The sequence below is a fragment of the Cygnus atratus genome, chromosome 1, assembly GCF_013377495.2.
Source record: "Cygnus atratus isolate AKBS03 ecotype Queensland, Australia chromosome 1, CAtr_DNAZoo_HiC_assembly, whole genome shotgun sequence".
NCBI lineage: Eukaryota > Metazoa > Chordata > Aves > Anseriformes > Anatidae > Cygnus > Cygnus atratus.
In genome coordinates, this window is record NC_066362.1 from 136,331,445 (window position 1) to 136,354,351 (window position 22,907).

The window sequence follows — 22,907 nt, forward strand, 5'->3', positions numbered from 1 at the left end:
TATCCTCCTGATCCTCATTTTAGATATTCCTGTGACTGAGAGCCACAAGACGTGTACTACAATTGTTAGAGTTCCAGGATGTCCTCTTCATTGTGAGCTCCTTTTTGGAGCTAACGTATACCTAAAGGCCCTTCGGCCACTTGTGGAGTAGGGCTAGGGTTGGTACGCAGCTGGGCAACAGCGTTGGTCTCAGTAACACTTGCTGTTACCTTTTCCTTGGTAGCCAGGACATGGAGAGCGCTGGGTGAGCGATGGCAACACAGTTTGACTGCAGTCAGAGGATGTGCTTCCATCTTCTGTGGCATTGGCACTTGGACTGTTCGAAGCATGAGGACCTTAGACAATCCACCCTTAGAAAAAAATGTAAATAACAATGTAAATATAAGGATTGATAACTTTCAGTGTTGAGCCTAACTAGTAGCTTTAATCCACCTCTAACTTGAGTATACTAGTCTTTATTCCAGACTCTGCAGTATTAGTGATTATGTGTTCTGTGCTACCTTTACTGTTAACCATGGTCTTAACCTTAACTTCATAGGTCTCAGTTGTTGTTTTCTCTCCCTCAGGGACAAGGCTGGTGGATATGGAATCCAGGCCCTTGGTGGGATGTTAGTTGAATATGTCCACGGAGACTTCTTGAACGTGGTGGGATTTCCTCTGAATCACTTCTGCAAAAAGCTAGCAGAGTTGTACTATCCACCCCCCAAACATACTGTACAGCATATAAAGCATGACTCTATCCCTTCTGTGGACACTTTTGAGAACCTAAGTGATGGAGAAAGTGAATCATCAAATTTCACAGAGCATAAAGGTGCTAATAAGTTGGACAGCAGTGGGATGTGTTCCTCAAGACCTGTTTACAACTGTGAGAACAGCTCTAGTGTCAGAACTGGCTTTACAGTACCTTTGGGAAATCAGAATGGAGTGTCAGAAAGTGCAGCAAAACTTCCATCTAAAATTCTAGACCTGATGGATGGTTTTAAAGCTTCAAAGGTAAGGAAAAAATAAAACTACTTTGCTAATGGATACAATTGTTTTGTTGGACTTACATATAGCAGGGAATATATATAGCTTATATAGCAGGTAATGTGAAATACTTGAGTTGGGATAAGAATAATAATTAGTGTAAAAGGACCAGTGAAGTACCAGAGGATCTAAGCTGAAAATCCTGGTACAACATAAATAATGCTTTCTGGTATTGACTCTTATCTGTTCTATGAAACTTCAACTACCCATGTGATAAAAATCTTTATCTCTTGATTTGAAATGAAAAAATGCAGAACTTTTTTTTACTTTTGTTCTTGTATGATTGGCCTTGGGTATGAATGGTGAAACTGCTTCCAGAGTGTCTGACAACAGTATCCCTTTGCCTCCTATATGTGTCTTTTGTCACGCTAATTAAATGCAACTTACGGAAATCATAACTCATCTTTCCTTAGCTACAACAGTGATTCAGGCTCTGGTGCGTGTTGTAATTGTCTCCCAATTACAAAATAACAGTAAATTCAGAAATGTATTTATGCAAGTTATACTCCAATATTGAAGTGGACTGTTATAGGGAAACTTCAAAAGGCTTTAAGTAAGAATTTACCACTGAATATTTCGATGTTTTCATTATTTTTGTACTGATTGTAAGACCAGAATCAAGTAGTAAGTTACCTTTAGATATACTACAAAACTACAAAGAAGACATCTTATGTGGTTAACTTACCAAATTCATTTAAAATATATGCAATGCTTGTTACAGTTTTTTCTTTTTAACTTTTAATGGTTAGTAATAGAATTTTTTGAAAGATAGCATTTTTTATTCCTAATACAGAAATAATTTTTTGTACCCTGTTTCATGTTGCAGGTAAAATCTCCATGCAATGTCTGATAAAGACATAGGCTACAAACTAAAGGTCAGGTGCTCTGTGTAGCAGCCAAGTGTGAAGGGAAATGAGTAGCTGGACATTTTAAGTGCTACCAAGTTTTCTACTCAGCTCCAGTATAGCGAAGGAGAAATCAGTCATTCTAAGTAGATCACTGATCTCAATCAAGCTGTTCATGTTTCAAGAAGAGGTGAAAAAAAAATGCTCAAGTGGCAGTGAAGTGACAAACCTGAACCTAAAGATACATTAAAAAGTAAACTCTTTAGGGTCTGGCCTGTGGAAGGAAACACTCAGAACAGTCAACAATGGTTCTGTTGAAAGAGCAGGAAGCTATGCTTCAAATCTGAAGGAAAACTACAGTGCAGTCACTACAGATCTGTAGGCATGTTGCTTGCAGGCATGCAAAGGGAGCATGTTTTGATGTACTTGAATGTGAGATGATGCTTAGTATTTTTTTCAAGTTAAGTGCATAATAAGAATCATAACCATTTTGTTGTTGCATATTATGTACGCTAGTCACTGTGATGATGCTTAATTCAGTTTTGTGCAGTGAAAGTTGGTGGCAACTGTAAACAGAACCAGGACCTCTCCTTTCCCCCCAATCCAGTGTAAAATCATAGTATACAGTGCTGAATTTCATTTTGAGCTAGTGGGACTTTGGTTTCCTGTGGCTTGGATCTTTGTAAAATGAACTACCAGTTGTGGTGGACTGTCTCTATAACTTGACAAATTCTACCTTCTCTCTTTCCCTTTGTAGAGTACTGATAAGAGCACAAAAGCATTCAGCTTCATAAAAGCTCAAGATCTATTTTGTTTTCATCCTTGAGTGTTGTTTTAAGGCTTTTGTAAAGTAGACTGAAATCTCTTACAGAGGAAGATGATGTTGCCACTTATTTTACTCTGAACACCTGCTGCTGCAGAACAGGAGGGGATCAGGTTTAAAGCATGTTCTCAAACTTAACATATTCTGAATTTGTATAGTTCGATCTTTACTCAGACCTTTAAGGACTTTTTTTTTTTTTTTGAACTAAGCATTACAGAATGATAGAAGAATGATTTGTATCAGCTAAATTTTTGACTCTTTCCACATTCTCATTCGTCTTGTAATTCCCAGGTCATATTAGCCCAAAGATTAGGCAGATCTTGGAAGGCAAATGCTTGCAGCGTAGATGCAATTGACTCAGTATAGTGAAAGCCTGGATTCTAGTAAATCCCAATTCTACATTCTAATTAGAACAGAGAAAAACATAAAAATAGGAAGATAAAAAAATATATATATATAATTACACAGTAGCAGACTTTCTCAAAGTTAATCTCCTGTTTCTCCACTTGTTTTTTATTAAATAGAATGTCAATCCATTTTTCTTGACTGCCTTGAACTTTTTAAGTGCATCATAGTTGCCTGCAGTTGCAAAGAAATAGATTCAGTGATTGCTGCCTGTGCTTCCATTCTTGTGCTCCATATATGCTCCTTGGTTTTAGGTGCAGAATTGCACTTAAATCTCAAATGGAGAGGTGTACATAGTCACATATCATTAACATTCCTCTCTGGTCTGGTTAGCATTTTTGTAAAAGTTTGGTTAAGCTTTTCAGCCTAAACAGCTTCACTGCCCATGGGTTTTTTCCTCTACTGTCGTGCACTAACTATTCTGTTTTCCCCAATTCCATATATACATCTTAAGGTGTGTATGTGGTATGGTTGTGCTTTGGAGTTTTACTCCTTTTTCTACTTAATTTTTATTAAGCAAAGAACAGTCTTGTAACTGAAGCAGCTACACTGCCCTAATGAAATTTTCAAATTCCTTATGGGCAACAGTTCAGATGGTAAAGCAGGTCTGACCTAGGCTGCATTCCAGAATAGTTCCTTTCTCTCTGACATGTATCTATCCTAAATACTGTTACTTGGCTAAGGCATTGAAACTTCTCTGAGAGGGAAGGAAACCTGTCCTAACAGTTTTTGGGAGTTTTGTTACCCTATGCTCCATTTAGATAACACTAATAATGTAGAATAATACTTCTAGAATGTCTGTGGCAAAAGATGTAGTTCCTTTGTTTCTTGATTGCAGTTTCTTAAATGCAGCATGACAGCACTTCTTTCCTACATATAGGCGCTGTTTGTAGCCTCTAAGCTGAAGATGTTTGATTATTTGAAAAATAAAGGTCCTCTGAAGGCTGTGGATGTTGCAAATGAGGTTGGAACCTCAGTGTGTGGAACAGAAAGACTCCTTGATGCCTGTGTGGCTCTTGGATTGCTGGAGAAGACATCACAAGGTGACTCTTCCCATTCACCTACCTTTCTTTTTAAATAAAAAGGGGTGAGTGAGGAGACTGGGGGTGTAAGGGGAAAAAGATCAAAATGATCAAACAATGCTGCTTAACTTCTAGTCAAGGGAGAAGGGTTCTCTCTCTTCCCTCCACTCCTGTGTGTCCCCTCCCCAGCTGCATGTAGCACTGAAAGATGTAAAGCACTAGCAGAGATGTTTCCAAGGTTACAAGAACTGACCTGATATTGTAGGTAACTTGGATTTGAGGTGTGGGGGTTGGATTGTTGCTTCTTTCCATTCATCATTAGCAGCTAGAATTGCTAGAATTGTTTGAGAACAGGCATTATTTAATGAAATCACCAGATGTCCTTTGAGGACTGTATTCAGAGAGCAAAAACAATTATTTCTGAATTCTAATAGATTTCATGGGCAGTCCCAGGGAGCAGCATAAAAGCTCAGATGTATCATCTAAAATAAGGACCCCTTAAACTCACTTCCTTGCTGCAGCCATAAAGAGTCACAAACCTGAGCAGAGAATCAGGAATTTTGAGAGCTCTGAAATCTGTCCTTCTTCATGGACAGCTTCTTAAATTTTAGTGCCCCTAACCAGTACAGTGCTTGAAGGTGTATGTATGTGAGAGTCAGTAATAGGATTAACTTTTTCAGCCTGCGCTCTGTATTTATAAGTTTCCATATGAATCGTCTACATGGTACGATCAAGGGCTGAGAAAAAAATAAGAGGCTTTCAACTCTGTTAGAGGACAAGACCAAGAAGAAAGCCCTAAAGGCAGAACAAAAATAGAGTCAGGAATGAGGAACTTCTGGTGGTTTCCCCCTGAATATCAGGTATATAATTGAGATACTAATAAATATATATATATATATATATATATATATGCTTATATATATCCTTCAGCACCTACATTCTTTTTACAAGAAAGTCCCTAGTTGATTCTTTCTTTAAGAATGAGGAGACCTTTAGAACTGTTCCATAGAAATCTTTGTATGAAAACCAAAACCCCTGTGATGCCAAGATCAGGATTTCCTACATCTTTAACAGCTGTACAGGGTGAAATGGCTTCAGATATTAGCAGACAGTTGTGAAGTGCTGAAACAAAACAGGTTACAATTGTTCTCTTCCATTAAGGCTACAGTAATACAGATTCAGCAAATACTTACCTGACATCAGATGGTGAATACTCACTTCATTGCTACATTATCCACTCTAACGATCATCTCTGGCCTCTCTTTACAAACCTGGAGTCTGCTGTTAGAGAGGGAAGCAGGCAGAACCATCGAGCTTTTGGAAGGAAAGCAGAGGATTTATTTAAGGTAATGTAAACTCTTAGTGTGTCAAAACTAGCTGTGAAGAGCCAAGGAATAACTGATCTGGAGGGAAATTGAGACTGGGCTGTTTTAAGAAAGTTGGTGAATCTCAGAAATGCTAGAAATACAGTGGAACTCACTAGTCAGACTTGTGTTCCCTGCAGCTTTAACAGCACAGGCTTTAGGCTCTAAAGTGCTGGAGCAATCACAGAATGTACTGGGAAATTCTGAGTGCTGACAAAAATTGACTGAAGTTTTGCCCATCCAGCTAATATATTCAGAGCAACCCTGGAGCCTGTCTTACTGACTGCTGTGTGGCCTTTTAATAACAAATACCAGGTAGTACCTTATACATACACTCCTTCCATACTGAGTGCTGATTGCTTGTTACTGATGTGTATCCAGTGCAATCTGTGCTGGCTGCATATTCAAAGCTATTTTCAAACTATTTGTGTTGATGCTGTAGAGGAGGGATCCAGTCTAATTTATTTAGGTTTGTAGTTTTGCATATACTTCAAGTTAGTATATATTGCTATTAAAAATTGTAATCCTTGCCTTTGTTTCCATCTGTAAATTCATTTCCTAATGCTAGCGTATGTGGATCTGTTCAGACTGGGAAATCACTTAGGGTTTTAACTAGGCTAACTTGTCAGTTATCCACCTGTTGAAGCAGGCTGAGTGCATAAATGTGCCTGCTTAAGGAGAGGAGTGGTAGAGTGGGGAGGAGAATATGTCAGGATTTATCTCTGAATGCAGTAGTTCAGACAGCATCCTGAAGTTCTTGATTTGTACTCAAGTTCCAGATGCTGATGAAGGCAGTCTTCTGAAGAAAATGTCTACATCCCTCATGTATGATGGAAGAAATAAGGGCCTCTGAAGACTTAAGGTCCTGTTAGCCTAATGTTAGTGTCTAAGTTACTGATGGACAGAAGCTCCTTTAGGAATACTTTACAGACTATTTTAAAGGGATTTTAGGTATTTAAGGACAAGTGCTGCAATAGATGCTTCAATCTATGTGTGAATTAGGTGCTTTAACGTAAGTGAACTGGATCTCATCCTGTGTTAATCTGGATTGGATCACCTTGAGTTTTCTCTGGTGATGTTAGTGGCAGGAGTCCCTACCAATTCAGGTCTGGGCTTCCATTTGTGTACAGGATAATGTGTCCAAGCAGAGCAGGTGGGCTGCCTATGGCACTGTACATACCACAGCCTGGAGATCCTTCCACTGAGATGAAACCAATGAGGCCTGTAGGAAAGTGAGACAAATTCATGCTTTATGCATCATTTCGAAGCTTGAGGAACAAGTTTCCGGTACTGAGTACTTTCTTGTCAAGTAATTTTTAATAAATAAATGTTATGAGCTTGAATGTTTTTGTCTTAAGTTATGGCCTGCTCATCTAATCATTTTCCCATTATGGGAGAATAAAAGATTTAAATTAAGTAATTTGAGTATATCAGGAAGAACAAACATTTTTAGGAGACTGGCAGGAAAAAAATCAATTATGTTTTTTTCAGAAGTTTTAAAGTCTGGAGACATCTTGCTGTGGAGAAAAGCTGTTAGTGAATGTATATCAAAGGCATAGTGTTGCTTTAAAAACAGTTCAGATTACCTCTTCTTGCTATGCTACCTCAGCTTCAGTGGACAAAAGTGTTGAGTTTAACAGCACGTGAGACATCACCAAGATAGGGTACAAACTGGCTGAGTGTGTCCTTTGAGACATCCTACTGTGTGACAGTTCTGGACAGGATGCAGAAATCTGCTTGCTGCTATAGTGAAGCAGCTTGTCACCAGTAACGGATTTGGATGAGCAACTAGTCAATGGTGCTTTAGCTGATCTTTAATTTCAGAGTTCTCATGTTAATCGTGCATAAGGGCACCTGCTGCCTTGGCTGAACATAATCTCAACATTCCTAAGTAATGAAAATAAATGCCAATGACTGTGTTTTTGTTTGTTTTTCCTTCTTAGGACTATTATCACAGCCAGGAGGTGAAGCAGCGTTTTATGGCTGCCATGCACAGCATTGCCCACCTGACAGCACGAGATGTGGCTACGGCATTTGATCTTTCACAGTTTAAGTCTACTTGTGATTTAGGAGGTACGGTCTGTAATTGAGCTTGCGTGCAATTTACAGGGGAAAAAAAGCTTGATTTCAGTTCCATATTTTGTTACTTAAAACACACACATTTTTCCACTTGAATACAGTAAAATGGTCTACTACTGCTATTTTTCTGGTGTTGTAATGTTAGAATTAAAGGACTGAGTGCAGTTAACTGAAAGCGAAGTTCCTTAAATTATACTGGAGTAACATAAAATAAGTGAACATTTGTCATGATTAGTTACATGCTGACACACAGCTCGACAAAGAAAATAAGGAGGTTTGTGGCTTAGCTGATTTTGATTTTGAAAACTCCCTTTCAGTTTTTGTGTGTCAGGCTTGAAACACTGTACTGCTAGTACAAAAACTTTGGATTCTCTTAGAATGGATTGAATTGTGGTTTTAGTGTTTTTTTCTCCAATTAATATCTAAGATGACCACCAAAGTGTTGAATACTGATGACAGAGCTGAAGAAACTCTCCTTGCTAGTGTCCTTTTATGCCGTTCTTGGAGTGGCAAAAACAGGATGTTAATATACAGCGAAAAGATCCGATGTAGGAAAAAAACTTAGTGCCTGGCGAGGTGGACAACATGTCAGAGGAATTAACAGAATGCTGGTAAAACCTCTGTCACTTGTGCAGAGACTTCAAGACCTTACCACCCCTATCCTTTCCTATGCTGGAGAGTATTTGTCAAACTTCAGATATCAGTGCTTTATATCTTGTAAATAGTTCTAGTGTACTTCATCCACAAATTACAAGTCCATTAGTGGTGGTGTTTAAAAAATAAAAAAATAAAAAGGCACAAACAGGTAGTGGTATCAAAGGTCATATTGTCAAGCCTATGACAGAGTAAGGAATAATGCATTACCCAAGCTTTAAGGCATTGTTCACTGGGAAGTGTTATTGACAGTGTTAATTTTAGAGCTTACTAGCTACCTCTAATTCTGAATTAATGTCTATTTCTTAATGTTACATAGAGCCTTGTCCTTAAACATATGCAAATGTTGGGAGAAAAGATATGATTTTTGACTTTTTAAAACTTTCAACAGGTTGTACTGGAGCTTTGGCTCATGAATTAATACAAATATACCCAAATATGAAGGTCACAGTGTTTGACCTTCCAGAAGTCATTGCAAACATCTCTTACTTTCAGCCTTCAGAACAATGCACAGCTCCAGTGACGTTTGTATCAGGTAAATGTAGCATGACTTTTCCTTATTTCTGTTATCCTGAAGCATAGAGCAGGCTCTTTTCCTGATGAGAATGGTGTTCTGCCCTGCTCCAGTCCCAGATCTGTTTTAGTACAAAGCAGGGCAGGCGCACACATGCTAAATAGGGGCATTGTACTTCTCACTGGAGTCAACAAACTGGCTATGGTTGGAGAGTGGGGCTAAATAAGGAAGTATGAATTAAAATAATTTTGTTACTCCTGGGAGTAGAGGCTTGCTGTATGTCCCTGTCTCAGGGTTTTCTTTTCTAGGCAGGATCAACATGGTGGTTACAAAAGACTTCAATCTGTCCTTCCTTGCTTTTGGCTTTCTCTCTATCATTACATGTTACAGAATTCTTACCTGTGATCTGATTTACTCTTAAACTATCCTGAACTAAAAATCAGTGTATTGCTACCCGTGTTTGTTCATGTTTCTTACCTTACCCCTACTGAAAAAACTCCTAGTTCCATCTTGATGGTTTCATTTCCTTCTGCAGGAATGTACTAACTCTCCTTTTCAACAGGTGACTTCTTCAAGGATAACCTTCCAGAAGCAGATCTTTACATCCTTTCACGTGTTCTTCATGACTGGCCAGATGAAAAGATTCACTTACTGCTAAGTAAAATATCAGCTGTTTGCAAACCAGGTAAGTTTTTAATCTCATGCATTTTCAGGTCCATGTTAATACACAGTCATAGTAAGTTCATATTAAAAAGTGCACATTTTTGTCTAATCATAGCAGCCTACGCTTGAATGCTTATATTTTGCATTAAGTTTGCATATTTACCTTCTTTAAAAAAAAAAAAAAAAACAAAGCTTCTAATAAAACTATATAAAATAAGCCCTTACAGTAGTTGCAGATTTTGCTTGCAACTGCTTCATATCATCTCTCTGCCGTGCCCAACCTTTCTTGCAAAGACCTGTATCATCAAATACCAAAGTATGTGTTTCTATCCAAACATGCAAGCAGGCCGAATAAAGTGGCTTCAAGTTAATTGAGGAGAGGCAGTTTGTTTTGTTAGTCAGTAGTGCCTACAGCAGTGGAGTTCAGTAATACTTTAGGTACAGATTTCTTGAGAAATACCTTGAGAAATATGTATCTTGAGAAATACGAAGCACAAGTATCTTGTGCTTTCTCCTATGTCGACAATATAAAAGATCAAAAGAGAAGACAAAGAAGCCAGCGAAAAACCTGACTGCTGTATTCAACTGATCCCTTAATCTAAGGGGATTAACTGTAGCTATGAAGTTTGTTTCATAGGAGAACATTCCAAATGAGGTCTAGGTTGCAAGCATAATCCTGTTTATAAACTACAAAAGAAAACTGTGGATGACTGTCTTATCTTATACAAAGACTGGGGGGTGACAAATCCTTAAAGGAGTTGCTTGGTTCAAATGGTAACAAGACTGAGTTTAAAAAAAAAAAACATACTCAGGAAGTGGTCTGAACTTCACTGAAGTGAGGGCAGTGCTCAAAGCTCCCCCCTTCCTCCTAACTAGGAGGAAGTTTTTCTCCAGGAAGAGATTACTGAAAATAAATTTATGATTGGCACTGAAGTCTGTGAAAACGCTGGTCTGAGTGGGGACCTATCTGTAACTGTCTCTGAACAAAACGCTAAAAATGTGAAGCTAGAAATACTTTATTGAAGCACTTCTGGTTGTTTTGGCAATGCAGGAAGTGCCTTGCTAGTGGCAGAAATTGTGCTTGACGAGCAGAAGACGCACCCTCCTAGAGCTGTACTACAGTCCCTCAGCATGACTGAAGGAAAGCAGAGAAGTGGCTCAGAATATAAACAGCTACTGGAGAAATATGGATTCACAAATATACAACTTAAGATCACAGGAACCTTACTAGATGCTGTTCTGTGCTTCAAGAAGAATCTGTCACCTTAGTGTGTACAGAAATAACATGGGATGATTTTTTATAACACTTTTGCTGGTTGATGTCAGTTTAAGATTGTTTTGACCCTTTATGTGAAGCATAGTCATTACAGGCTTTGAATAAGAAGTTGGACTGTTGCTTGTGCAGGAATGAGTTCTATGCTTTAAAAAGTATTTGGGGCAGATTGAAAGTTGTGTATGAAAAAACTTTTGTACACTTTGGCTAGTCTGCAGACTATGTTAAACTTGGAGTTGATGTAGCTGTATAGCAGCAAGTTAAAAATGACAAGCTTTCATGAGCCTCATTAATATCTGTTTTCTTGGGCCTTAAAGCTACAGAATTGTCCCTCTGCAGTATATTCAGTGGTCACTACTCATTTTTATCAGAAATGTAAAAATAATAATGATACTCTATCAATATCAGGATGCTAGTCCTCTTTTTCACTTCTGTGGGGCTTTACTGAAAAGCAATTCAAGGATAACATTTTTAGGCATGTTTTTTTTGCCTTGGGTAAAAAGGAAGATGGAACAAAGCTCCGAACGTGTTCCTACAAGAGCAGTAGTGTCATGAGCCTCAGCAGCCTCTAACCTCCAGCCATAATATCTACCCCACAGGCTGCAGTTCAGAGCTGTTCCTATTGGTTCCTATCAGTTTTGTTTCTTCTGAATACAGTTCTACAGCTGCATATGACTTCTGTCTCATTTGACACGAATCCTAGGCTTTATACGTAAATTCTCTTATGAAAACTATGAATAGAAATTGTAGCAGCTTCTTCATGTTCCAGTCTTTAACTGGAGAATTATATTCTCTATCCCCTCTCCTCAAGTAACTCGTCACTTATGTCACCACTCTTAATCTTTGTTTTTTCCTGGTACTTCATTGGCATTTTTTAGATTTAAAATGTACTTCGTAGTGGAAGCTTTCCTGGAGATTAAAGTTGCTTTCCATAACTAGCTTTCTCCTTTATCAGTTGTGAGTTTTTTGCCATATGTCCTGCCACGTGTTTCTACAGCAGTAATTCTGATGAGCCAGGGTGATAGAGGCAGTGCCTATGTTGAATCACCGACCTCTGCAAATAAAAGTTTATGAGCAAGGTCAAGAGTTACATCTACCTGGTCTTATTGATTAATCAGAAGTTACTTTGCTCTTCGAGCACTGAGTAAAGGAAAAGTGCTACAGTGATTTAGTTAAGCATGAGAAACGTGTAGTACAGAGCATTTCAGCTGTACAAAATCAGGGAAATGCAGACTGCTCCCAGAGAGGGGTTTAAGTCTTAGCAGAAGCTTTTTATGTGTGGAATTCGGCTGATCTAATCTGCATAGACGTTTAGAGAGAAGATGTTGGCCTACTGAATAAACTTAAAAGAGTTTTCTTTTCTGTATTCTAATGAAGTTTGCCATTATGCTTTACGGGTTTGTATCCTAAGACTCATTCCAGCAATGAGGTGTTTCTCACTTCATAGTTATGAATAACATAATGCTGTTCTTTAGGCTGCTAGAAGCTGTTTGAGTCAGAACACTGTAATCCCAAAGTTGGCACACCTCTGTCACAGACTTAAACCTGTGCCTGTAAGTACTATGTACTTGCTGACTATAAAACTTAAATAGCACATGCTTGGTTACCACACAGCCTCAGTGTACTCTGTGATTTAAGTGCAGCACTTTATATGCAGTGAGCCTTATTCCCTTGGGCATGGTGTCTGTGGTAAAGTACTACCGCAGCTCTGCTGGGCTCTTCATCAGATTTCCTTTTTGTAAAGTATTCTGAGGTATGAATGAAAGCTATTTATAATAAAATATTTCATAAATAAACATTACTTATAAATATTAAATTAGTAAACATTAAATTAATACAGTGCTGTGTTGCTAGTGGGTTCAGGATCGCTTTCCTAGCTACCTTTGCCTTAAAAAGGAGGCTAATACAAACTGTAGACAAATCTGCTTTGCTGAACAGTCTGAATGTAGTCTATATTCCTGGATGTCTCCAAACAAAATAGACTGTTCTATTTTAGAAACTGGTCTTGCAGTGAGAAGAAAAGATGCAAGCTGAATTTTTACCTTCCCAAGTGGCTTGTATCATCCACACCCCTCAACTTTTACCATAGTCAGGAGACTGGGCAGAGCAAAGGAATACTCCTGAAAAAATTTAAGAGGAGGTGGCTGTGAGACCTTAATAAATGTGAGCAAGTCCAGTGGAGGTCACAAAGATGGCTTGGGGCTGCATTATGTGGCTTGTGAGGAGAGCCTTGAAGGAAACCTACCTCAGTCTAGAATAGGTGGTTTGAGGGGAAATCTGGCTTTTCACTGCCAAAGAGACAGGTACCAAAAAGACAGAGCCAGGCTCTTCGTTATGGTGCGCAGCTGTGGAATGAGAGAGTGTGGGCATAACTGGGGAGACTCTGGGATATCAAGGGGAGGGGAAGGGAAACTTGTTGTAAGGATAATTAAGTGTTGGAGCAGGTTGCCCAGAGAGTCTGTGGATCTCTGTCCTTGGAGGTTTCAAGATCTGAGGACAATGCCCTGAACAAGCTGATCTGACTGTAGAGCTGCCCCGCTTTGAGCAGCGCTGGAGATTTGTGGTCCTTCTTGACCTAAGACGTTCTGTAATCATCTGGCATATTTCAGTCACCTGAGAAATCATAAACTCATCTTCTCTCACTAATGTTCAAACTCTGTTCTTCTGGAGAAGGCTGGTATTGTTTGCTGACTGGTGAAAGGGGTGGAGTTAATGGCGTTGCACTGAAATGATTTCCTGAGCAGTTGGTGTAAGAAAACTTGGGTCAGTTAACTAATGAAGTCATAAAGAATGAAGGAGATAAGTTTTAAAATCCAAATAAATTGCTGCCAATAAAGCTTGCAGGTTTTCTGTTGCTTCCTTGGCAAACGGCATTCAGTGATGCCTTCTTGAAGATGCCGTCTTGCCCATGTTCTTCTTTAACAAACAGTTTGGAGGAAGTCTGATGCGCAGGATTTTTTTTTAAGGTGGAGAATCACGGGTTGAAAAAATAATAGATGAATGAGATAGATAATGGCTATTCTGTTTGTGTCCCCCTCTCACAAAATTTTGACACTGTCTTCCAAAATTGTACCACAGTGACTTAAAAATGACAGTCCTGCATCACTCTACCTAGCATTTGCTGTGTAATCTGAGATTGTAGTACTCAGCTTTCTGTTAAAGGCAAAGGAGAATCACACAAGAAGGGTGAGAGGGAACAGAAACTACAGATCCTTGACAAATGGGGTTTATCTTTCTAGCCTGAGATACCTAAACATTAGGCATTCAAGTCATCTAGTCAGCTCAAGTTCCTATTCCTAGAGAACAGGTATTTTCGGTAGATGCATCATCTTACCTACCTATGAGAGGAAATTTCCTGGTTTTTGTATGGAAATTGATTATACATTTAATGGTGGATAGTCTGTAAGAAAGCTAACTGAAATGCATCTTATCTTTCGATGCCTGAATTCAGGCAAGAAATCCCATGGTAGGTTCAGTTCACCTCAGAATGTAGGTTCAGTTCACCTCAGATGTGCCTGGCTAACTGTTTCTCTTTGTGAAGCACTTGTTCACCACAGCATAAGTGGCTTGAACTTGCCTTAAGGTAACTAATAATATGGTGATGATGTAGAGAACTCAATAAGCTTTCAGAAGGACTTCGAGGACACCTGATAGTAACACAGATCTCATCCAGCAATTTTATCGTCAAGCCCTAATCTTTTCTCTACCAGGCTGCAGTGTTATGCTTCATTTATTTTTTTTATTGATTGCTAAATGTCAGAAGTGTACTGACTGGAATGGCAAAAGGGATTGTCTTCATCATCAGAACAGTTATTAGTGTTGTGCAGCGCTTAGTACTAAAATCACTGCAAAATGCTGGCATTTTGATCCAAGTTGGTGGCCTCCTATCTCTACTGTGCCAAGAGAAACTGCCATATAAGATGCTGGTCCAAAAGACAGTAAGTAAAACAAGCATTGTTTTGACAGTAATCCCCTTGCTCATGTCTTCCCTTTCATGGGTCTGAAGATGGAGGGAGGAAGAGGCTGTGTGAGCACAGAGTAATTCAAGTTTTGCTCTCCACCCTTGGTTGCTCCCACCAGGAGAACCTCAGTTTGTACAGAAATAATGTGCAATGTTGGCTGCCTCTGTAATACTTGCCATCCACCACAATTTCAGTATGAACGTGAAGCAGCAGTATATTCCAAATAATTGTAACTACTATACGTATCTTACTGTTTTCCATAGCAGTCATACCAAGTCTACAGTAGCCCACTCTTGCCCTGCAAACATCTGTGACGTGTGTTGGATTTTCCTGTGTTTTTTATAATAGTAGATTATCATTTAATATTGGGTTAGTCATTTAAAATACAGCAAATGAATAAATGAAAAATAGAATCACCTGTGTCCTGTATTTTGCACCGTTACATATGGTAGCAGAAATTCTCTCCTTCGATAACGGAGTAGCATTGTTGCATGCATTTGTTTTTAAATTAGGCTGTGGGATTTTGCTGGCTGAAATGGTACTGGATGATGAGAAGAAGAACAGGAGCACAGCTTTGCTTCAGTCTTTGAACATGCTTGTGCAGACAGAGGGAAAGGAGAGAAGTGGCTCTGAATACCAAGGTTTACTGGAACAACACGGATTCACGAATGTGAAAATCAAATTGACAGGAAATCTGTTAGATGTAGTCTTCTGCATTAAGACATAGAAAAAGAAAGATTTACTAGTAAAATCTAGATCATGTTTGATGTCTTGTAATTATGCAAGTATATTCTGTTTCCCATCAATATATAAAAAAAAAAATGTAACTTTTTGAAGTTACTTTCAAAAAGGGAGAAGTGATTGCATTTATTTTAAACTCGACTAAAGTTCAAAATAAAGAATGTGCTGGCAACATTTGATGGCACCGATACCTACTGTAGTTGCACAACACTTGTAGTATGGTCAGAAACAGGCTCCAAACCAAGGGTATCAGCAGCCTTACAGTATTGATGTTGCTGAGAAGTCAGTTTCTCTGTACTGGGTGCAATTCAAAGAGTCCAACTTTTAGACTAGCGCACATTGATTGCTTTGTCCCTGCTTCAGGAGGCTAATGCAGGTATAAGTTCAACACCATCCACTTTAATACCGTTTTTATTTTTATAGTCTGCACTGTAAATAAAGAACTGTTATCCCACTTACTACTTGCCTGTAGCTTTGCATTCTACCTTCCCTACTATTATTTTTTATACACTTTTGTTTTCTTTGCATCTTTTTTCAGCATACTCTCTGCTAGTCACAATCTCTTCTGTTTCACAGTCCACGGTTTGATTAAATGTTTCAAATGCAATTTATAGTAGTTCCTCATGTTTTGCTTACCTCTTTTCTTCATTGTCCCACAGCTGTGTGTATGCTCTTTACCTGGTAAGAAAGTGTGTGGGCACAGCAGGCTTCCAAAGGGGGGTGGGCTGACTGCCACTATACAGACAGGGTGGAGCCTGAGATGCAGGAGGTGCCACTCCTCTGCCTCCCGTGAACGCTTTTGCCCCCGTTACCTATCTGTAACTGCTTCCCAGGATTCCTGTTCTTGTCCTTCCTCCTTCACAGCAGTGCTCCAGTTCAGCCCTGGGGCTTGTCTTCTCCTTAGTAATTACGTGAATGAAGATCATCGCATTGCTGTGGTCTCCAGCCACAGGGCTCAGGACATCATTTGTAAGCCTCAGAAAACTGAGGGCCATGGAAACAGATTGCTCCTAAGGAAGCACGTTGTTCTTCTCCTATCTACGTCCATTTACAAAGATGGGCTGGAAGGGCCATGACACCAAGTATTCAATAATAGACATTGTGTGTGTGTATGTGTGAAAATCAATGATAAAATTCACAATTGCTTCAGTGTAACTGAATTTATCACCACTGGCTTACCCTCTTTTCCCCTTCCTAAACTTGTTAAACACTGCTATCTTATAAAATGCATTAAAGCATTCACCTGTGTAGCATGGAAGTGTTAAACAAAGTCAGGAAACAGCACTATTGCGATGGCGTAGTCAAGACTGGAAATGGAAGAACTAGAGCAGAAGCTTGTCAAGAGCATCAAGACAGGCTCTTCTGCGTTCTGTGAGGTTTCTGGAATAGACAGCTGCATAAAAGCACAGGTTTCATTTTTTATTTTATTTTTTTTCATCTCAGCTATAATTGGAGATGAGATGTGGGGGCACCTCATTTGGTTTAAGAACATCCCCTTCCTTTTTAGCCCTGCTTAACATATGAGCTCTTATGAGAGCAGAATACGAGATTAGTTAAAGAACAGAAAAAATAAAAAAAATAGCACAGAAACAGGAGGAAAAGAATGATGCTAAAGAGAAAATGAGATTTCCCCCAGTCAGATGCATCTGATCTCCAAGGTGAACAGGATGGGACAACTATTGACTAAACAATTTCTTATCACAAAAGTTTCATACGTTTCACTTTCGTTTTGCAAACTGACAGCACCAGAGTTCCAAAGAGTGAAATTCTTTTCTAGCCAGTATAAAGTTTTATGGGGAAGAAAGTCCCAGCCTAGATAATTGCATGCGCGCAGGGCGTTGTGCTGAGAGGATTAATATTCAATTACAAGCTTTTTTTTTTTTTTTAATGAGATAAATAGCACGGTTTAAGCTGCACGTGTCTCCCTGAGAACACACACCACAGCTTTTCATTGCATGTATCCAACCTATGGTCCTGTTAACACCGTGTTGGCAGAAGAGTCCCTTCGCTATCTCCATATCATGGCTCAGGATATAAAATAGCATACAATTATCACAGAATCAGAGAATCACAGAATCACCTAGGTTGGAAGAGACCTCCAAGATCACCGAGTCCAACCTCTGTCCTAACACCAACAAGTCCTCCACTAAACCATATCACTAAGGACTACATCTAAACGTCTTTTAAAGACCTCCAGGGATGGCGACTCAACCACTTCCCTGGGCAGCCCATTCCAATGCCTAACAACCCTTTCAGTAAAGAAGTTCTTCCTAATATCCAACCTAAACCTCCCCTGGCGCAACTTTAGCCCATTATACAATTTCCCTCATATCTTTCGATGTGCAATACAAGGTGCGGTGATGTGCAGCACGCAGTATCATTCATCCCAGAGCAGAGACAAAGTCTGCGAGGTGGAAGCGCGCCTGGTGCATCCTGATCTCCCTCAGCACTGCCTGAGAGAGAAGCTCCGGTTCTCGGCTCCCGCAGGGCGCACACACACCCGTAACCAGCGGTTTCGGACACCTCAGCCGCTGCAGCTTTGTGGTTCGCCAGCCAAGTCATCTGAGTAAGAACACGGTCGGCTCTATTTACGTTTGTAGGAAGCGTCCATTAAAAGCGAGAGCGGTTACACAAGGCGCACGGCAACTAACGCCCCCCGGCTAGGCGCAGCCGTAGGGCTCCGCCGGGCCGACGCGGCGCTGCGCTACTGGCGCCGCGGGGGGGGGCGTGAGGGGGGAGCAACGGCCGCAACCGCCGCCCTCAGCCGGCGAGGCCACGCCCCTCCCGCGGCGAGGCCCCGCCCCCGATCGCGGCTCGCCCAATGGGGCGCGAGGCGCGGGGCGTGGCCGGCGGGGGCCCGGCATTTAGCTCATGCGCGGCGGCGGCGCCGCCTTTTCGGCGCGAGCGGCGGCGGCGTTGGTTGTCCCCCACCTCCCCCGGTGCCAGGCGCGGCCATGGCGGAGCAGGCCATCTCCTTCCTTAAGGACTTCCTGGCGGGCGGTGTGGCCGCGGCCATCAGCAAGACGGCGGTGGCCCCCATCGAGCGGGTCAAGCTCCTGCTGCAGGTCGGCGGCGCGGCCGGGCCCGGTGGCCTTCCCTCCCTCCCTCCCTCCCTCCTTCCTTCCCTCCGCGGGCCTCAGGCGGTTGGCGACGGTGGGGGGGGCGGGAAGGGAGGGGGCAGGAGGCGGCCGTTGCCCGCGCGAGACAAAGGGGGATGCCGGCCCCTGGGGGGGGGAGGGAGGGTGGTCACGTGGGCGGTGGTCGCGCGCGGCGGCGGCGGGGAAGCCGGTTCCGCTACGCGGGGGCGGGGCGGGGCCGGGAGAGGGGGCGGCGCGCGCTGTCACTTCCTCGCGCCGAGGGCGCCGGGGCGCGTAGGGGAGGGCGGCCGCGCGCCGCCATCTTGGCGGCCTTCACGTGACGGCGCGCCCCGGCCGCCCATTGGCCGGTGCTGGCGGCGGGGCGGGGCCTGGCGTGACCTGGGCGGGGCGGCCCGGCGCCACAAGGTGACTCGCGTGACCTTCGCGGCCGTTAACGGGCCCCCGGCGGCCGTTAGCCGCCCCCCAGCAGCGCTGACACCCCTTCGGGCAGCCCCTCTGCGGGGGGACTCGGCCGTCGCGCACTGACATCGGTTTTCAGTCTTAATATTCATGCCGACCCGGAATCTTGAGGTTTTTTGGAAGCTTGTTATCAGGGCAGGCTTACTGTGGTAACCAGAGACTCGGTTTCTATATCCAGCTGCTGTCAGGCGTTCTGGCCTAGCAGCTCTTCCTGTTACGCTCCAAACAGGCTTAAGCCAAGACGCAGTGCAGGCCTGCTAAGGCATAGAATCAAAAACACGTACTTGTATTTGCAGGTGCAACACGCAAGTAAACAAATTGCTGCTGATAAGCAGTACAAGGGCATCATCGATTGTGTAGTGCGTATTCCAAAGGAGCAAGGAGTGCTGTCCTTCTGGCGAGGAAATTTGGCGAATGTCATCAGATACTTCCCAACTCAAGCTCTCAACTTCGCCTTCAAGGATAAGTATAAGCAGGTGTTCCTGGGAGGAGTAGACAAGCACACTCAGTTCTGGAGGTATTTTGCTGGTAACCTGGCCTCTGGTGGTGCAGCTGGAGCCACTTCCCTCTGCTTTGTCTACCCCTTGGATTTTGCAAGAACCCGTTTGGCCGCCGATGTTGGAAAAGCTGGTGCAGACAGAGAATTCTCTGGTCTAGGGGACTGTCTAGTCAAAATCACCAAGTCTGATGGTCTGCGTGGCTTGTACCAAGGGTTCAATGTCTCTGTCCAGGGCATCATCATCTATAGAGCTGCCTACTTTGGAATCTACGATACAGCAAAAGGTAAAATTTCAGGAGGGAGTTCATGACCTATTTGCAGAATTGTATTGCCTGTTTACGTCTGTTCTCGCATGTCACTTTGTTGTATCTATAGCTTATGTAAGTGTGGGAGCAGAAGGGGGTGTCGGTCAGCATCAGTGTGATGTGCCAGTGACACTGTTCAAAGCAAATCTTCATCATGTATTGATAGTGCAGGCTGCTTTTGAATTTTCCTGTTGTTTTTCTGACCATTAAAAACCATCAGGTTTTCCTTATGGCAGTAATGTTTGTTGGTAACCATATGCAAATATTGTAAGTTTGGTTTTGCTCACTGAGTTGCTGTAGTTACATTAGACCAATTCGGGTGTGCTTAGCAGAATTGGTTTGAGCAGTGCTTTCAGAAAGCATTTGTTTAAGCTTGACTTCTGGGTTTGGAAATCGTTGGCATGTATAGTTCATTAAAATTTATAGGGACAATGAGTTATTCTAGTGACACTTCTTTCTGTAAGCATATAGGGAATGATTAAAACACTTACTGTGCCAGTCTGAAAGGATCTTGGTGGCTGAATTTCATAGAATCATAGAATATCCTGAGTTGGAAGGGACCCATAAGTATCATCAAGTCCAATTCCATATTTTGATTATTGGGAATAAAATACTGTGGGTTTCCTTGATTTTTTTCTACACGCCGAAGTATTCTTCAAGTGTATTAAGTGTCTTGTTGCAACTTAAATCATAGCTTTACAATGTCTTATAAAAGCTTTTCTACTAAAGTAGCTGGTGTGCACTGAATTGGAGGAGGATGTGGAGGATAAAAAGCTAATTAGTTTCTTTATTGCAGGCATGCTGCCAGATCCCAGAAATACTCACATTGTTATCAGCTGGATGATTGCACAGACAGTGACAGCTGTGGCTGGTGTGGTTTCCTACCCTTTCGATACAGTGCGGCGTAGGATGATGATGCAGTCGGGACGCAAAGGAGGTAGGCTGTTACCCTGTGTAGTTTTTTACGCAGCGCTAGCAAGATGGAGTTGCTAACGGTCATCCCTCAGCACTTCCAGTTCCTTGTTCCATAGATCTCTGTTAAGTTTTATTATGTTTAAGTGGTATGAGGCAGTTCAGTAAGGCTCACAACTTGTGGTGTTTGTGAGGAATTATGCTGAGGACTTTGTGGAATATAAATTGGGTAAATGGGCTGGCTGTTTACAGTGACAAGCTAAGTGAAAGCAATTAGTTGACAGTATAGATGCCGTAAGAACACTTAAGATTCTTTTGTGACATAACTTTTAATAACTAGGCAGGCAGGTAGCAAGATTTTCTGTTGCCTAAACTAGTAGTGTGGTAGTCTTAAAGCAAGGTATGGGACATAAAGTAGCTAGAGAAGTGAAATGGCAGTTGCTAAAGACACCTGAGATACAATTACAGGAGCTAAAAATCACTTTGCTCTTTTTCTACAGCTGATATCATGTACTCTGGAACGATTGACTGCTGGCGGAAGATTGCAAGGGATGAGGGAGGAAAGGCGTTCTTCAAGGGTGCATGGTCTAATGTTCTCCGAGGCATGGGGGGAGCTTTCGTGCTTGTGCTGTATGATGAATTCAAGAAAGTCATTTAAGCAGCCTAACTAGAATTTGAAATCAAGTTGAGCAGATCATGTAGAATAACTACCATTATGGACCATTGACCTTCAAGAAATTCCTGTGAGTCTTATTTATCGGAGCCAGATGATATTTGTAGATGGGGCTAGAAACTGACATACAGAACTGATCCATATCACAGTAACCTGTGTGAAGACACTGAATCTGGCAGTTCAGTGTGGTGACTTATTTCAGCAATGAGAAATCAGCGTCACTGGTTCAGGGTCCAAAGTGGCTGGGTCCAAGTTAGGTAGAAAAGCATTGTATGCCCATGGATCAGTCCCCAGTTTCAAGTCCTATCTTTTTTAGGACCATAAAATTGTCTTTGAAAGTACTTGCTAACAAATCATTCTTTTCCACTTGTACTGAAGCACTATGTACCATTTTGCACAGCTGAACATCTAGCAATTTTGTTCTTAAATTGGGGCATTCTGCTGTAAAACAATAAACATACTTACTCTGTCTGTGTTGAAATTATTACATCAAAGCTTTGGGAAAGCCTCTTTTCTTTGAAAACTTGTTTCGGATAATGGTTCATCTGATACACTTACACTGCACTATAACAGAATAAGCTTGATTTTATTACAATAATTGAACGTGAGAACTTCGAGGAAAAGCATAGGTTGTACTAGTAGAAACCACTCCCATTCTTTGTGCCTGATTGTGTATGATGGGCTGCTGCAAGTGGCTTTTTGCATGATTCTTAAAAATTGATTTGCAGCTTTTCATGTGATGTAAAATGAGGTTTTTTTTTGTTGTAGCACTACAAGAACCCAAAGTTCCAAGGGCAGTCAAAAAGTGATGCTCTTGCCCTTGGTGAAGCAACTTAAAATGGAATATGGAAACAACTTAAAATGGAATATGTATATTCTTTAAGTTAATATAGAAAGCAACACATGACATTCATGCAAAAACCTAGGAACCCAGTGAAATGCCTTTAACGTTTGAGTGACCTATCTATTGTATTGTTGCTGCTATTTGGAAATGCTGATCGTGCCACTGAAGAGTGTGCTTGGCCTGATCTCTAGCAGTGGTCGGTCAGTACCTCTGTGGAAGATGGATTTAATCTGAAATGAAGCTCAGTTTTAGAGGTGCGGTTGTTAGGGTATGTGACAGGGAACATGCATGATCCTGTGTAGCTTTAAAATAGAGGTAAAGGTAGGTCAGCCTTCAATAATCACTGAATAATGTCTACTTTCAAGGATTGTCTGAAGGCTAAAAACAGGTAGTACATTATCTCAAATGGCAGTATGGGGAATTAAATCTGTGATCTTCATATGTGTGTATATAATCTTGCTTTTGAACTCTGTAATCTACAAGGATGTGGGGAGACCAGTAAAGGAAGGCAAGGTGTTCATCTTCCAGTCATCTTCTTAAGAACTAGCCCTGTATCTGAAAGAAATGGTATCATTGTATGAGTCATTGAAGGCTGACTGAGCTGAGGTTTTCTTTGTGCCTTCTGAGGTTGCTACTCAAGATGAGGTATTTAAATTTACTACATGGCTTTGTCTGATTATTTGGCTCCAACATGATGTTCCTTGGCACAAGCACTGCTTTCAACATCTTTGTATGAATGTAAGTAC

General features: G+C 41.4%; 2 protein-coding genes across 5 annotated transcripts in view; both read left to right on the forward strand.

Annotated features, from left to right (window-relative positions):
* ASMTL (acetylserotonin O-methyltransferase like) overlaps positions 1-15,886 on the forward strand; it is a 28,908-nt gene extending 13,022 nt beyond the window's left edge. For 2 of the 4 annotated variants that reach the window (XM_035542163.2, XM_035542167.2), the window contains exons 7-13: positions 567-993; positions 3,980-4,142; positions 5,283-5,467; positions 7,429-7,558; positions 8,610-8,753; positions 9,295-9,417; positions 10,447-11,612. In XM_035542163.2, coding sequence (XP_035398056.1) covers positions 567-993; positions 3,980-4,142; positions 5,283-5,467; positions 7,429-7,558; positions 8,610-8,753; positions 9,295-9,417; positions 10,447-10,664 — 1,390 coding nt within the window. In that variant the 3' untranslated portion in view covers positions 10,665-11,612. Of the gene's footprint in view, positions 1-566; positions 994-3,979; positions 4,143-5,282; positions 5,468-7,428; positions 7,559-8,609; positions 8,754-9,294; positions 9,418-10,446; positions 11,613-15,142 lie in introns of those variants that run through there. The other 2 variants (XM_035542164.2, XM_035542166.2) reach the window with 2 other exon arrangements.
* A 2,321-nt stretch (positions 15,887-18,207) lies between these two features.
* SLC25A6 (solute carrier family 25 member 6) lies at positions 18,208-21,786 on the forward strand. The gene is made up of 4 exons (XM_035542101.2): positions 18,208-18,436; positions 19,225-19,711; positions 20,529-20,669; positions 21,145-21,786. The coding sequence occupies exons 1-4, from the start codon at positions 18,326-18,328 to the stop codon at positions 21,300-21,302; spliced, it is 897 nt and encodes a 298-aa protein (XP_035397994.1). The 5' UTR covers positions 18,208-18,325; the 3' UTR covers positions 21,303-21,786.
* The last annotated feature ends 1,121 nt before the right edge of the window (positions 21,787-22,907 follow it).